Source organism: Elephantulus edwardii, unplaced genomic scaffold (genome assembly GCF_000299155.1).
Source record: "Elephantulus edwardii isolate Elephantulus edwardi_28Jun2011 unplaced genomic scaffold, EleEdw1.0 scaffold00019, whole genome shotgun sequence".
Classification (NCBI taxonomy): domain Eukaryota; kingdom Metazoa; phylum Chordata; class Mammalia; order Macroscelidea; family Macroscelididae; genus Elephantulus; species Elephantulus edwardii.
In genome coordinates, this window is record NW_006399769.1 from 1,033,950 (window position 1) to 1,049,468 (window position 15,519).

Below are 15,519 nucleotides of genomic sequence, written 5' to 3' on the forward strand. Positions count from 1 at the left end.
CAAAATAATTTCAGCAATTTTAAAATGCTAAGTAATCTCATTTTCATGCAATAGCCAATAGAACAACAAAATGTGTGGAGTGAAATAGCAACTATCAAAGAGTGTATAAGAGATAGTAATGTTACATTAAAATTTAGAAATATTTTTGTTTAATATATTTCATTGGGATACTTTAATTAGGAGTTGATTGAAATTATTTTTCAATACTTTTTTAAAGATAAGTATTTAAATCAAGTTATGTATTATATAATTTTGGTTTTACTGTGTTAAGCGTGATAGAGTTCATTTACATGGTTGTACGGCTTACATTTATAATAAAAAACATTTAATTATCAAAAACAAAGATAAGTGCTCGCTTTGGCAGCACATATACTAAAATTGGAACGATACAGAGAAGATTAGCATGGCCCCTGCGCAAGGATGACACGCAAATTCGTGAAGCGTTCCATATTTAAAAAAAAAAAAAAAATGAAGGAAAAAAAACAAAGATAAAAAATAAAATAAAGACTAGTGGTACATTAATTTTTATTATCTCTGGATTTTAATAGCATGTCACCATTTAAATTCAAATGGTATATTATTAACTTTGGTTTAAAAAAGACAATCACTCTCTATCCATATTATACAGTATATGGCAAATATGGCTAGAGGTTAGAAATATTATAAACTCGGTTGCTCCTCTCTTATAATTGGGTTTCCTTATATTTCTTTTAAGTCAAGATAAAGCAAGACTCTTTTGCAATAATAAAAACCAAACCAAACACACTGCTGTGAAGTTAATTCGGATCCACTGGGTTTTCAAGCCTGTCATTCCTAATGGGATGAGGTTGTCTATTTCTCTCCTCCACAGTGGCTCTTTTTGTAATGATTGCTGTTGATCCTCCAGTCAATTTTCAGAGGCAGTAAATTACATGAAAGGTAATAGCCTATCTTTCTCTGATGGAGCAACTGGTGGATTTAAATCATATATCTGTTTGGGTTGGACATGTAACTCATTATTAAGCCATTTCTTTTTAACTATGCCACTTTAAAATTTTGGCATCTCTACTTAACTTGTCAACTCATTGATGAATCTTTTTATTTTTTTCTGCTTGCTCACAACAAAATCAAGTCAAAGAAAAAAACTGAAAACCAGATTGACATTTTAACAAATTATAGTCAACTACTTAAAAAAACTTAGAGGTTGAAGATGCTACAAATATCTTAGAGACAAAGAAGCCTTCACTTAAAATAAGAACACAACTGATCTTATAATTTGTGGGCAGAGAGGCCAAAAAAATTACCAGAAATATACTTGCAAAAACTCATATTGTATTTATTTTTTAAAACCCATGTCTATAAAGAATGCTAATAATTAATATTAAAAATGTATATGCAAGGTTCTCCACTATCTGGGATTATTTTATATGTTTGGGGCATAAAATAAAATAACTTTTCCCATCCAAATGAAACAGGCAAAGAAGAAAATACACTTTTACAAAGACAACATGACAGTACATAAAAACAGACTGGAAATGGAAGTAAGTGTTGACTTGACTACAAGGCAGATTAAGGGAACTTTTTTTGAAAACAGAAGTATTGTTTTATATCTGAATTGTTTTTCTCATTATTTACAAAAGCAGTGCAAGAAAATGTACAAGGTAGCATATATATGCAAAACTATAAATGAAGTCTGGAACTCTGAATCCAAATTCTATACTCTCATAGGTAAATTTGCTTTACATCTCAGGATTTAAGTTATTTAAAGAAATAATTCTGCTCTAAATATAATAGTGAAAGCAGCCATCACTTACGGATGAATAAATTGAAAGTATTTTGCTACATTTTTGTCAAGAACACAAGAATTATACATTAATACAGATTTAAATTTCTTCTATATACTACTCCCAGTCTTTTACATGCAAAGCTTTCAGTAATAAGAAAACATAAACAGCATAGTAGTTTGGTTTGGTTTTTGTCTAACGTCAATAAAGTAATTTAGAGATTCTGTAACTAAAAGTCTTAAAGAGAAATAACGCCAAACATTAACAAAAAAATGGAGAGTGAATTAAAATTTAACAAAGTCAATCAAGACCTCAGATGTAAATCTAAAAGCAAAAAGTCATGCAGAAAAATAAAGACCACTTAAATACATTTTCGTTAAAAGCTAGACTACAATTATTTTTAAAAGCTAGACTACATTTTTTTAAATAAACATTACTTTGTTGAATCTATAATAATGCTCTTCCAATCTAAGCATCTATTTTGAATAAAGTATATTATGCTATTCTAACACAAACGTAAAAAAGACATTGTAATGTCAACTATTATCTCAAATTATAAATTTTAAAGAAATAAATTATTAAAAGCAGTTTTCTAAATGCCAAAAGCAGACCAAAAATACTCTGCAAAATAGAAAAATAATATCAAACTATGTTTCCCCATAAAATAAGCATATTTTTAGAAGCCCAGCACATTCATTCACTCCAAGAACAAGGAATTAGTAAAAATTGAGCGAAAAAGGATGAGATTTCTCCCCATCCATGCAGTGTGCATTTCCCACCTCTTTCTCCCTGTGATCCCCACCGTGTGAATTTTGATCCAATCTGAGTCCTAGCTAAGGATATACAACAGGAAAAAAGTCTACTAGTCAGAGAAATCACAAATACAAATATTTTTCATTGCAAAATGAAATAAATGTAGATCTGACCAACAGTGCATCCATTAAAACTTAAAGCCAACAGTTCTTTATATCTACTGTTTCATTTATAAATTTTCCCCATAGTATGATACTGAAATAGTTCTTACCTGTTCTATAAAGTATTGGAATGTGATCAGTAGAAAGTTTATGTTCACTTCGTACACCAATTAGCAGAGGGCTACCCCGCCTAAAAGAATAAAATTGTCAAGAATTAAACAATTTTTAAGGGGAGCTCTGGTGGCCTAGTGGCAAGAAGCTGCACTGCAATCCCAGAGATATGTGGTTCAAGTCCACCAGATGTTCTGCTGGAGAAGGAGGGACAATCTCCTCCTGTACTAGTCAGATCTGATTTGACGGTATACGCGCACACACACACATGCGCGCGCGCACACACACACACACACAGACACACACAAATTTAAAAAGAAATAATTTTTATAAAAAACTGGACTCAAAATTCAAATTTAGTGATCCAATACTCTTCAAATAATGTTTGAAATCTCCCTTCAGCTCTATTCCAAAATTACCAAAATAAGTACATAAAGAGAATTAAAAAAATCAGTAACAGGTTTGCAAATTACAGTTCAAGAGCCAGTTTTCCTAAAGTTTTACCAGAACACAACCATGTCACTCATTTGCATACTGTGAATGACTGTAGGAGCTAAGTAGTTACTATGTGGACATACGGCCTGCAAAGCCTGAAATATTTATAGTAGTCTGGCCCTGCACAGAAAAAGTTTGCAAATTTCATTTTCTAACAAAGTAATTTTTTTTCCTTTTTAATGTTAAATGGCATCTTTGTTCTGAGCAAACAAAGAACCCAAATATAACAACTTTAATTGCTTTTTAGTCCCACTGTCAGCAGACAACAGATAATATTTCTCTCACTGAATCGTAGTCTTTGACACTGTTATAAAAAGAACTTCACGGTCAGGCTTAAATAGTTTACTAAATACAGTGATGATAAAATTATCTAGGAACATAAAACGACATCATGTTGGGGAGCTCTAGTGGCCTAATGGCAAGAAGCTGCACTGTAATCCCAGAGGTACGCAGTTCAAGTCCCATGAGATGCTCTGCTGGAGAAGGAGGGGCAATCTCCCCCTGTATCAGACAGCTCTGATTTGACAGGACACACACACAAAATAATTAAAAAATAAAATAAAAAAAATATTTTTTTTTAAAAAAAAGACATAATGGTTGGAAAGGTGGAAGGTCAGCAAAAGAGAGGAAAACCCTCAATGAGATAGATTGACACAGCAACTGCAGCAATGGGCTCAAGTATGCTAGAGATGATGAGGATGGCATAGGATAAAAATATGGTTCAGAGCTATTGTTCATACGGTCAGTATTAGTTGTACTCAACAGTACCTAAAACAACATTGACTACTCTTACCGAAAATATGGCATTGCTTCCATTTACAATTGAACATTATTTTATTGCCCGTAAAATTGAGACTTTTCTTAGAATGGTTTATGACATTTGCCTTCGTAAATTCCTTCAAACGAGAATGGTTGTTGTGTGCTGTCAAGTCGGATCAACCTATTGCTGATGCTCCAATGAGCTTGCAGAGACAGTAAATCACACAGGAGATTCTTCTCCTGCAAAGCAGCTGGTAGATTCAAACCATGTGCTTTTGGGATATCAACACAGCTCCTTACCACTAGGCCTACAGAACTAAAGAATATTAGATATGGCCTAATATTATGGTATGGCCTCATATTAAAAATTAGTATTAGAAAGGGGCTAAAATGGTTAAGAATACTAAATATCCAAGTTCACAAAGTAACCATAATATTCCATTATGGACAAAGGACCAACTGTAAATACCAAAATATATTTGCTTTATTAAGGATTTAGTTAAGTGCTAAAACAGATAAGGAAAAGTATATAAAATGAATATGATCATATATATATATAATAGACAATGAATAAATATGTAACTTAAACATACAAAATATAAAGATTAGTGATCAGTAAATTTATATATGTACCGTGTGACAACTGCTTGTCCAGGAAAATGAACACTTTTAAATACAAGTGCAAAAGCACCTTCCTATAAAAGGAGAAAAAAAATATGTATTAGCAGTATTTACTATAATCAATTAACCAAATGTGAAATATCTCAAATATGCTGACTGCCAAACAGAAATTTTTGTTCACACAATATTCTTTAGAACTAGTTTACTGATAAATTTTAAGTTTTAGGAAATGAAGAACGAACAAAAAAGAAATATTGAGGCATGAGAGGTAAGAAATCACAAAAAAAACCCAAAGTGTATCACATAATGAGAAAAAGGAAAAAGCTTTTGGGAATGACAAAAGGCTAGGCGAGCACAAACTCTGCCTGAAGCAAATGAAAGAAGAGACCTCTATTCTGACCATCTTCACCAACACCTTTAGTTGCAGACAAAATTTGGGTGGAGATGAGAGGACCTTGGTAGAAATAAAGACAAATGGGAAGTTTAGACTGGGGAGGGGAATGTGACTATCATTATGGACTTGAACTTTTGTGGATCTCAGATCTCTTGTTAGTAGGAAAATAAAGATGAGAACAAAAAGAATATTCATTTTCCTGTGGACGGGAAGGTACTTTTCTAGAGAAGTGCAAGGTCAAGGAAAAGTTCTCATGAATAAAAATGCTGACTGTGGTGCTTTAGCACTATCCTTGAATAACACCTGTAGCTTCTTCTTTGAAGCTACCCTGATGCCAACATTACTGGTTTGCAAAGGACAGTTGGGTAAGCAGAAAGCAACTTCTGACTGTATGTGCTATGTACACTTAGGAGCTAGTGTGTATGCACAACTTTTAGACATAAACTGCTTGATTTATTTTTCATTTCCATGACTATAAAACAAAGCAAAATAAATAGAACTGAGGACAGAGAATAGGGAGTCAAATAGTCTCAATTCAAATTGAATAGTGTAATATCTATTTTTTTCATTTCACATATATGTAAAAGTCAAAATAACAGAAGAATTAGCATAATTCCTGCTTATCAAACTTAATTTTAAGAAAGCTTATCATAATTAACAAGGGCAGTAATCTTTTAAAAGGGTTAATACCAATTGCTGAATGACTCTCTCTACCAATGTGGTAAAACTAGTATCTTGACTTTCCCGGTTGTCATACATATATTTAACAAGTTTGGCAATCGTTTCTGTGTCTGTTTCAGATTCAAAGTCATAGCCTTTGCTTTCCTATAATCACAAAAGAAAAAAAAATCATACATTTAATGAAATAATCACAACACCCAAACTTTTCTCTAAATTATTTTCCTCAATAATAACACTACTCAGTTATTAACATTTTTCTGAGAATCATATATCGTTACTCATTGTTCAAAATTAATGTCACTATTCTAGTACAATAAATGAAAAATAGTAAAATACTTTAACATGCATCTAACTTGTAACTATATAAATTTATGTGTCACATGTGAGGGAAATATATTTTAGAGAAATAAAAAAAACCCTCTGTGAAACAGGTTTGAGGACTTGAACACCGATGAAGGAAGACCACATCAGTTGTGGGAGGATATCAACAATATCAGCAGGAAGAATGCAAAAGGTCACTAAAAAGATGGAGAAGAAAGAAAAGAGCAAGATGGGTGTCAGAAGAGACTGTGAATATTGCACTAGAGCACCGAGATGCAAAAGCAAAGGGAAGAAATCAGAAGTTAAGGAGCTGAACAGAAGATTTCAAAGGGCAACTGGGGAGGACAAAGTTAAGTATTATAATGAAATGTGCAAAGAGAATCTGAGAATCAAAAGGGCTGTACTCGCTCGGAATTTCTTAAGCTGAAGAACAAATTCAAGTTTTGAGCTGCAATACTTAAGGATGCTATGAGCAGAATACTTAATGATCCAGGAAGCATTAAAGGAAGATGGAAGGAGTACACAGAGTCACTGTACCAAAAAAAAAAACAACTGGCTGACAGAGAAGTATTTCAGGATGAAAGAGGAAGTTCAAATTGCTCTGAAGAAATTGGCAAAAGAATGGCCCCAGGAACTGATGGCATACCAACTGACATATTTCAACAAAAAGTTGCTGCTCTGGATGTGTTCACAAGGATATGCCAAGAAATCTGGAGGACAACTACATGGCCAATTGACTAGAAGATATCTATACTTATTCCTATCCCAAAAAAATGGTGATCCAAAAGAGTATAGAAATTATTAAATAATATCATCCACAAGCAAAATCCTGCTGAAGTTTATAAAAAAATGACTGGACTAGTACATTAACTGAGAATTACTAGCAATACAAGCTGGGTTTAGAAGAGGCCATGGCACTAGAGACATCATCACCAATGTCAGATGAATCTTAGCTGAAACAAAGAGGACCAAACGAATGTCTATCTGTGCTTCATTGTCTATGCAAAAGCACTTGACTGTGTAGATCACAACAAACTGTGGCTAACCTTGAGAAGAATGGGAATCTCAGAATACTTGATTGTGCTCATGTGAAACCTATACTTGGTTCAGGATGCAGCTGTTTGAAGAAAAAAGCAAGGAAACCCTGAATGGTTCAAAATTAGGAAGAGAGTGTGTCAGGAATGTGTCCTGTCTTCATACCTTTTCAATCTGAATATGGAACAGATCATTCCAGACGCTGGACATTATAAGGAGGAGTGTGGCATCAAGAATTGAGGAAAATATATCAACAACCTGCATCATGCAGATGATAAAACCTTCTTTGCTGAAACTGAGAAGGATCTGAAGCGTTTGCTACAGAAGGTTAGGGATTGTAGTCTGCAATATGGATTGAAGTGTAACACCAAGAAGACAAAGATTCTCACCACTGGGTCAACTGGCAGCACCATGATAGACAGAGAAGAGATTGAGGTTGTTAAGAATTTCAAGGGAGCTCTTGTGGCCTAGTGGCAAGAAGCTGTGCTGTGCTGCAGTCCCAAAGGCATGCAGTTCAAATCCACCAGATGCTCTGCTGGAGAAGGAGGGGCAATCTCCTCCTGTGCCAGTTGGATCTCAACAGGACACAGCAAGTAATAAAAAAAAAAGTAATAGAAAATAAATAATTTTTTTTTTATTTCAATTTGCTCAGCTCCACAATCACCATTCTTGGCATCAACAGTCAGGAAATCAAAGACAAAATGCATTGGAGACATCAGCTGTCAGGGATAGGGATCTCCCCAAACTGCTAAAGAGCAATGATGTCAGTCTAGGAACAAAGGTGCACCTAATCCAGGCCAATCACAATTATTTGCTATGCATCAGAGAACTGGACAATGACTAAGGATGACAAGAAGAACTGATGTCTTTGAGTTGTGGTGCTGGAGAAGAGTACTGAAAACACTATGGACCACTAGAAGAACAAATAAGTTGCCTTGGAGAGGGTGAAACCAAGTTTCTCCTTGGAGACAAGGATTCTGAAGATCCAACTCACATACACTGAGCCAGAAGGGATCAGCCCTTGGAGAAAGACATCATGCTTGGAAGGGTGGAGGGACAGCACAGAAGAGAAAAGAGTTCAAATGAGGTGGACTGATGCGGTAACTGGACCAATGGGATTAGATATGTTGGAGTCTGTGAGACTGGCGGCCTCAAAGCTATTGTACACAGGGTCACTATTAGTTGCAGGTGACTTGATGGTACATAAGAACTACATAAAACTCTCTTAAAACACTGATTCCCTCTCAAATATCTAACCCTCTTAAAGCATCATAATGAATATGATATAATCTTTCTTTTATGATGATGACAGTATTGTCTGGTACAATATGCACTTATTACATGTGGCTTTTAAAATTTTAATTAGTTAAAATGAAATACCATTTCAAATTCTTCAGTCACATTAGCTAAATACCTACATGAAGATAATGACTATTGTATTACATACCACATACCTAGAGTATTTTCATTATTATAACAACTTCTTTTGGATTGCCTCAAGAAGACAGTCAGTCATAAAGGTCAACATTATGACTACTGCTACACAGTGCATTAATCTGTCCTGATAGTAACAAATTCTAAAAACTACTTTTAAAATTATAAAAAGTCATTAATAATGAAAAAAGTTTCCTCCTAAAATGAAAGTTTCATTTGAAGTGATTATAAAGTAATTTATAATAAAATCATGGAATTATTTCCTTTATATATATTAAGTTCAAAATTGTTCAACTATCAAAAGAAAGGTCCAATAAACTATCACTGCTTCTTTTTTCTTTAGGAACTGTCTAATCATTTATACCAAAGTGCTATATACAATGTCACTCCTCTATTTAAAATATTCTCAAAAGAGTATTCCAAACTTACCAAAAACTTTTTCAAATCTTTGTAGTTGGTGATGATTCCATTATGGATAACAATAAATTCTAAGAGAGATAAAAGTACCGATGACAAAAATTGTTAAGTCTGATAAGCTTTCTAAATAGCAATCACTGTAAAAAGATTTTCCTCAAGTCAAAAAATTCTGTGTCCTGATTTCACATACAAGTACCATTTACTTTTCTAACTATTCACTTATCCTCAGATCAGCACGGCTTATGTGGCTTAGCTGAAGCAAAGAGCTGAAAGGCTGGTATTTCAGGGAATTACACTGAACAAGGAGTCTACAGACATCTTTCTCAACTGTAACTACACTATTAAATCAATGTTATCAGTAGAAAGTTGCAAATTTATGAGCCTGGTTGAAAAATAGAACTATTATTGTCACTTTTGCTTATTCACTATTATGCATAAAACACTGCTAAATTTAACTTTAAAGGAGGTTGACAGGACTATTATGTGCAGTTACTGACAGTGTATACAAGTACTACCAAAGTATATTTGTTACTCATGAGTTGAAATTGAACTGCACTATGAATCAAATCATAAAAATTTTCACTAGATTTTTAAGTGAGAGACGAGAATATACAGTACAAAATAAATTTAAGAAAAAAATGTTAACTTTCGATCACACAAATAAAGTACTGACATAAAGCCTTACATTGAAGCAAACTCTCAAAATACAATACAAAGGAGCTCTGGTGGGCTAGTGTTAAGAAGCTGCACTGCAATCCATGGTTCACACCAGATGCTTTGCTGGAGAAGGAGAGGCAAACTCCTCCTGTGCCAGTTAGATCCAATTTGATGGCACACAACAACAAAAGAAAAAAAAATACAATACAGAAACTTTTTTCAGGAACATCTTATAAAAGCTTTGTCATTTCAAAAGTTTCACAAGTTGTTAACATTCTAATTCATCAATATTGTGTGAACCAGAAGAAATCATAAAGATAATTTATGAATTAAAATATAAAACCTTATATCAAAAGGGCATACTTGTGTATCATATAATTGCATATACTTTTTTAAAAAAATGGACAGATAGGCCAAGTTATTTGTTAAATGGTTGGCTACAAGGAGAGATGAAATAAACCAGAGAAAACAGAATAGAAACTAGACTTTTTACATAACTTGTTTTATACTTATAGAATGATCTTGGAATTATTAAAATATTTTAAATAATTATAAGCAAAATTAATCTTTAACAAGAAATATGTAAAAATCTAATCAAATAAAAACATTGATATAACACTATTATCCAGTTGTCAGCACAACCCCATAATGAAAGATTATTCCCAGTGATGCTAAAATGTAGTCATTTAATTACATATCCCCCTTGAGGGAGATATATACAAAATTTAAAAAAAAAAAAAAATTTTAGGGCAGAGGGGTAGAAGGCAAGGAAATCACTAGGATGATAGACTTTGGTGTGTGAAAGGAGAAGGTAAAGGAATTAGGCACGATCCAATGGAGACCTGAAAAGATGGTATAATAATAGATATAGATCCATGGTGTTTAATTTTATAAAGCACAATGTACATGAATTTTGTATGCAAAACCCAATACAAAACTAAAATGTTAAGACAATTTTCAGTTATTATACTGTTAGTTTTATTATTACTTTCATAGCATGATGTGTTGTTATTGCTAACATTAAATCCACAGTTTGAATTCACCAGCAAGTCTACAAGAATCTCCTCCAGTCAAGATTTATAGCCTTGGAAATCCACTGGAGGGCTGCTATGAGTTGGGATCAACTCAATGGCAGTGGTCGTTGATATCACAATTTTAATGTACGTTTATTTTGGGGTAAATAAAACAAATAAGCTGCTTTTGCCAAAAGTCGAGTCTTGTGGTATTGACTAAAGTGAGACATACATTTAAGATCAATGAGCAATGAATTTTAATTGGAGTTTAATTAGTATAAAATTATGTTTTATCATTAATTTTTTTCCATAACTTTTTATTTTAATTTAGGTTTTACAATCATTTCACTCATTCATAAACATTTTGTTTTATGGCAATAATTACCACTGATTAGTATAATTAATTATATTTAATCAATTCTTTACTGTGTACTGCCTTTCCATTCACCCAACTTATTTACTGATTACTTTTCCTTTCTCCCTCCCTTCCCAAGCCTGTTAACCCTCCAAAATTTATTCTATTTATATATAGACATCTCCTTAGATTTTTAGAATCATTATCTTTCCACTATGTTGTTTAATTACAAAATTTAAAACATATGCCCTGACAGAGGCATATATTTTTCCATGGTCAATCCACTGAAAATACCTACGTGTAAAAAGCACATTTTGCATTCAATTTATTATCTTTAAATAGTATTTCCATTAAAAAGAAACTGAGGTAACTTGAAGAAACAGCTGAGTCCAGGTCTGAATCAGGATTACATGAACCTAGTCTTGGTCAACAAGAAAATAGCAAATGCTACTTAAAGTTATTTGGGTCATATACAAAGAACTCAAGAGCCAACCTGAATAAGCCCTAATGGGAATATTTGTGCATTTCAACAACTTCAATTATTTGAAAACAAACCAAATATTCTTAAATTCCTGAGTTTATAATGTTATCAAAGAAGAAAAAAACTCACTGCCCACCTTAATGTCGGAGAATCACTTTGAAAAATGGTAAATAAAGGAAAAAGAATCAAGCGCTTATCCTGCCTTTTCTATACATTCTGTACTTTCAGGTAACCAAGAAACTGATGTGGAAAATTCCATACTCTTTATAGAAGTATTTATGTAAAAATAAATAATAATATTAAGACTATAATCACTATACAGAGCTCTAGTGGTCTAGTGGTAAGAAGGTGTATTGGAATCCCAAAGGCAGGCAGTTGAAATTCATCAGATGTTCCACAGAAGAAGGATGGGCAGTGTCCTCCTGTGCGATTTACTGCCTCTGAAAACCTGCTGGAAGGTCAGCTATGAAACAGTTCCAACGCAATGGCAAACAACAATAATAATCATTTCACAAACAAACCAGGAAGCTCTGGTGGCTAAGGAATTGCACAACCAAAATGCACACCATTCAAATACACCAGATGCTCCTTAGGAGAAAGATGGATGATCTCTTTCTATGCAATTTACTACTTCTGAAAACCTGCTGGATAGTGACATATCAGTTGGTCTGATTCTGCTGGTAAACACAACAATAATTATTTAAAGAGCACTAATGATCTAGTGAATAAAGAGTAACACTGCAAACTCAAAGGCATGTGGTTCAAATCTACCTGTTCTGTGGGAGAAAGATGGGCACTCTCTTCCCATGCAACCTACAGCCTCTAAAAACTCACTGAAAAGGAGTTTTTGGTGACCTAGTGGCAAGAAGATGCACTGCAATCCTGAAGGCATGCTATTTGAATCCCTCCCCCCTCCCCCATCCCCACCATGTTCCCATGCTCCACTGGAGAAGGAGGGGCAATCTCCAGTTGGATCCAATTCAACAGTATAAAACAAGAAAAAAACCCTCAAACAAACCTCACTAGAGGGTCTGCTGTGAATCAGTTATGATGACAGCAGTAAGGGTTTTTTGTTTAAGAACAACTAAATAAGTATTGGTGGTTCCGTCCTTAAGTGTTCTGCTGTTAATCAAAAAGGCAGCAATTCATACATGCTAGTGAAGAACAGATAAAAACCTAGAGTTGCTGTAATCAAGGATGCTTCGGGCAGAATATTAAATGATCCAGGAAGTATTAAAAGAAGATGGAAGGAATATACTGAGTCATTATATAGAAAGGAATTGGCAGATACAGAGGAATTTAAAGAAATAACACATGAGCAAGAGCCTATGGTGATGAAGGAAGAAGTTCAAGCTGCTTTGAAGGAAATAGCAAAAAATAAAGCCCCAGGAATAGATGGTATACCAATTGAAGTATTTCAGATAACAGATGTTGCCCTAGACGTGCTCACCAAGTTGTGCCAAGAAATCTGGAGAACAACCACTTGGCCAACTGACTAGAAGAGATCTGTATTTGTTCCCATTCCAAAGAAAGGTGACCCAACTGAGTGTGGAAACTACAGAACAGTGTCATTGATTTCACATGCAAGCAAGATTCTGCTGAAGATCATCCAAAAACGATTAGAACAGCACATCAGCAGAGAACTGCCGGAAGTTCAGGCTGGGTTTAGAAGGGGTCGTGGTACTAGGGATATCGTTGCTGATGTTAGATGGATCTTGGCTGAAAGCAGGGAATACCAGAAGAATGTCTATCTGTGTTTCATTGATTATGCAAAGGCATTTGACTGTGTGGATCATAACAAACTGTGGCTGACTCTGAGAAGAATGGGAATCCCAGAACATTTAATTGTGCTAATACGAAACCTATACTTGGACCAAGAGGCAGTAGTCAGAACAGAGCAGGGTAACACTGCATGGTTCAAAATAGGGAAGGGTGTACGCCAGGGATGCATCCTGTCTCCATACCTTTTCAACATGTATGCAGAGCAGATTATCCGAGAGGCTGGGCTCTATGAGGAGAATTGTGGCATCAGGATTGGTGGAAGATCTATCAACAATCTGCGTTACGCAGATGACACAACCTTGCTTGCTGAAACTGAGGAGGACCTCATGCACTTGCTGCGAAGGGTCAAGGACTGCAGCCTTCAGTATGGACTAAGGCTCAACGTCAAGAAGACAAAGATTCTCGCCACTGGACCAATTGGCAGCGTCAGGATGGATGATGAAGAGATTGAGAGTGTTCACAGCTTCACTTTGCTCGGCTCCACAGTCAACACTCTTGGTACCAGCAGTCAGGAAATCAAAAAGCGTATCGCGATGGGAAAGTCTGCTGTTAGGGACCTCTCTAAAGTACTCAGGAGCAACAGTGTCTCTCTGGAGACTAAGGTACGCCTGATACAGGTCATGGTATTTGCAATCGCTTGTTATGCATCAGAGAGTTGGACAATGACTAGGGAGGACAGAAGGAGAGTGGATGCTTTTGAGCTGTGGTGCTGGAGAAGGGTACTGAATGTACCCTGGACTGCCAGGAAAACAAACAGATCCATCTTGGAGAGGATTAAACCAAGCTACTCCTTGGAGGCAAGGATTCTGGGGCTTCGTCTGACATACTTGGGACATGTTGCCAGGAGGGACGGGTCCTTGAAGAGGGACATCATGCTTGGGAGGGTGGAGGGACAGCGCAGGAGGGGAAGACCCTCTATGAGATGGATTGATTCGGTGACTGGGGTAATCGGGATGGGTGTGTCAGAGGCGGTGCGGTTGGCGCAGGATAGAGCAGGGTTTAGAGCTGTTGTGCATAGGGTCGCTATGAGTCGGAAACGACTCGATGGCACATAACAACAACAACAACAGAACCAAAACCACCATAACACAGTTTTTGTATTGTCTGTATATCTGTGATGCAATCATCTTGTAAAAGTTTTACTGAAAATTACCATTAACCAGTCTTTCTACTGAAAATAAATTATTAATAAAATGCTTTCACTTTAATTAGGAAAAAAAAGGGAGTAGCAATTCAAACCCACCAAACCATCCTTAGGGACAAAGCCCAAGTCAACTGCTCCTATAAAGATTATAGCCAAGGAAACCAGAGCAGTTCTACTTTGTTCTATATAGGATTGTAATGAGTTGAAGTCAATTTCACAGCACACAACACAGAATTAACTAATGTTGGCAATTACCACAAAGGAGACTGACAATTCAAAAAGAAAAACATGCAAGCATTTTTTATCTCTGCTGATGTCTATCAGGGAAAGCTCTAACGGAGAGCTCTATAGAGTCGCACTGTTAACATAAAGGCTGCAGCCTTTGGTGGTTCGAATCCACCAGTGACTCTAAGGAAGAAACATGGTCAGTCTTCCTTCTGTATGATTTACAGCCTCAGACCTAATGAGGGTCATTACGAGTCAGAACTGACTTTACAGCAGTGTGTTTGAGTTCTGTGATATACATTATAAAAACTGAAAAATCTAAGCATACTGCTGCTGAATCTGTTTTGACTCACCGTGACTCCCCATTGGATTTTGAGGCTGTCAAACTTTATGGGGTGAGACAGTCCATCTCCCACAAATGAACTGGTGGATCTGAACTACTAACCTTTCAGTCAGCAGCTGGATACATGACACACAATGCCACCATTGTCCCATGATGTGTATAAACACCATACAAATTTAGAAGATATACAAGGAACATGCTAAATGACATAAAAAACATGTGAAACCATAAGGTAACCATCAGGAAACTGCAAGGAAATGACAAAAGAAAGTAATCCACAGACTATAAGACTTAATAAACACATCAGTCTACTAAACCTTTGCCTTTTAGAGATCCACAAATATTTACAAATTAAATATATAAGTATCTGTGATATCTAAGATTTCTACTGACTTCCCAATGACCTAGACAGGATGGGTAAAACAAGCAAACAAAAAAGCCACTACCATTGAGTCAATTTCGACTCACAGCAATCCTACTGGAGAAAACAGAGTAACTCTGTAGGGCTTCCAAGGTTGTGATCTTTACAGTAGAAGAATAAGACATCATTCTCTGGCAAAGTGACTGATGAATT

General features: G+C 35.3%; 1 protein-coding gene across 2 annotated transcripts in view; it reads right to left on the reverse strand.

The window, feature by feature from the left end:
• GFPT1 (glutamine--fructose-6-phosphate transaminase 1) overlaps window positions 1–15,519 on the reverse strand; it is a 54,122-nt gene that overhangs the window by 29,683 nt on the left and 8,920 nt on the right. Inside the window, exons 4-8 of one of the 2 annotated variants that reach the window (XM_006882289.1) lie at window positions 8,958–9,016; window positions 5,748–5,882; window positions 4,676–4,737; window positions 2,788–2,867; window positions 2,543–2,596 (exon numbers count right to left, since the gene is read on the reverse strand). In XM_006882289.1, the coding sequence (XP_006882351.1) occupies window positions 2,543–2,596; window positions 2,788–2,867; window positions 4,676–4,737; window positions 5,748–5,882; window positions 8,958–9,016 (390 nt within the window). The remainder of the gene's footprint in view (window positions 1–2,542; window positions 2,597–2,787; window positions 2,868–4,675; window positions 4,738–5,747; window positions 5,883–8,957; window positions 9,017–15,519) is intronic. The other variant, XM_006882290.1, reaches the window with a different exon arrangement.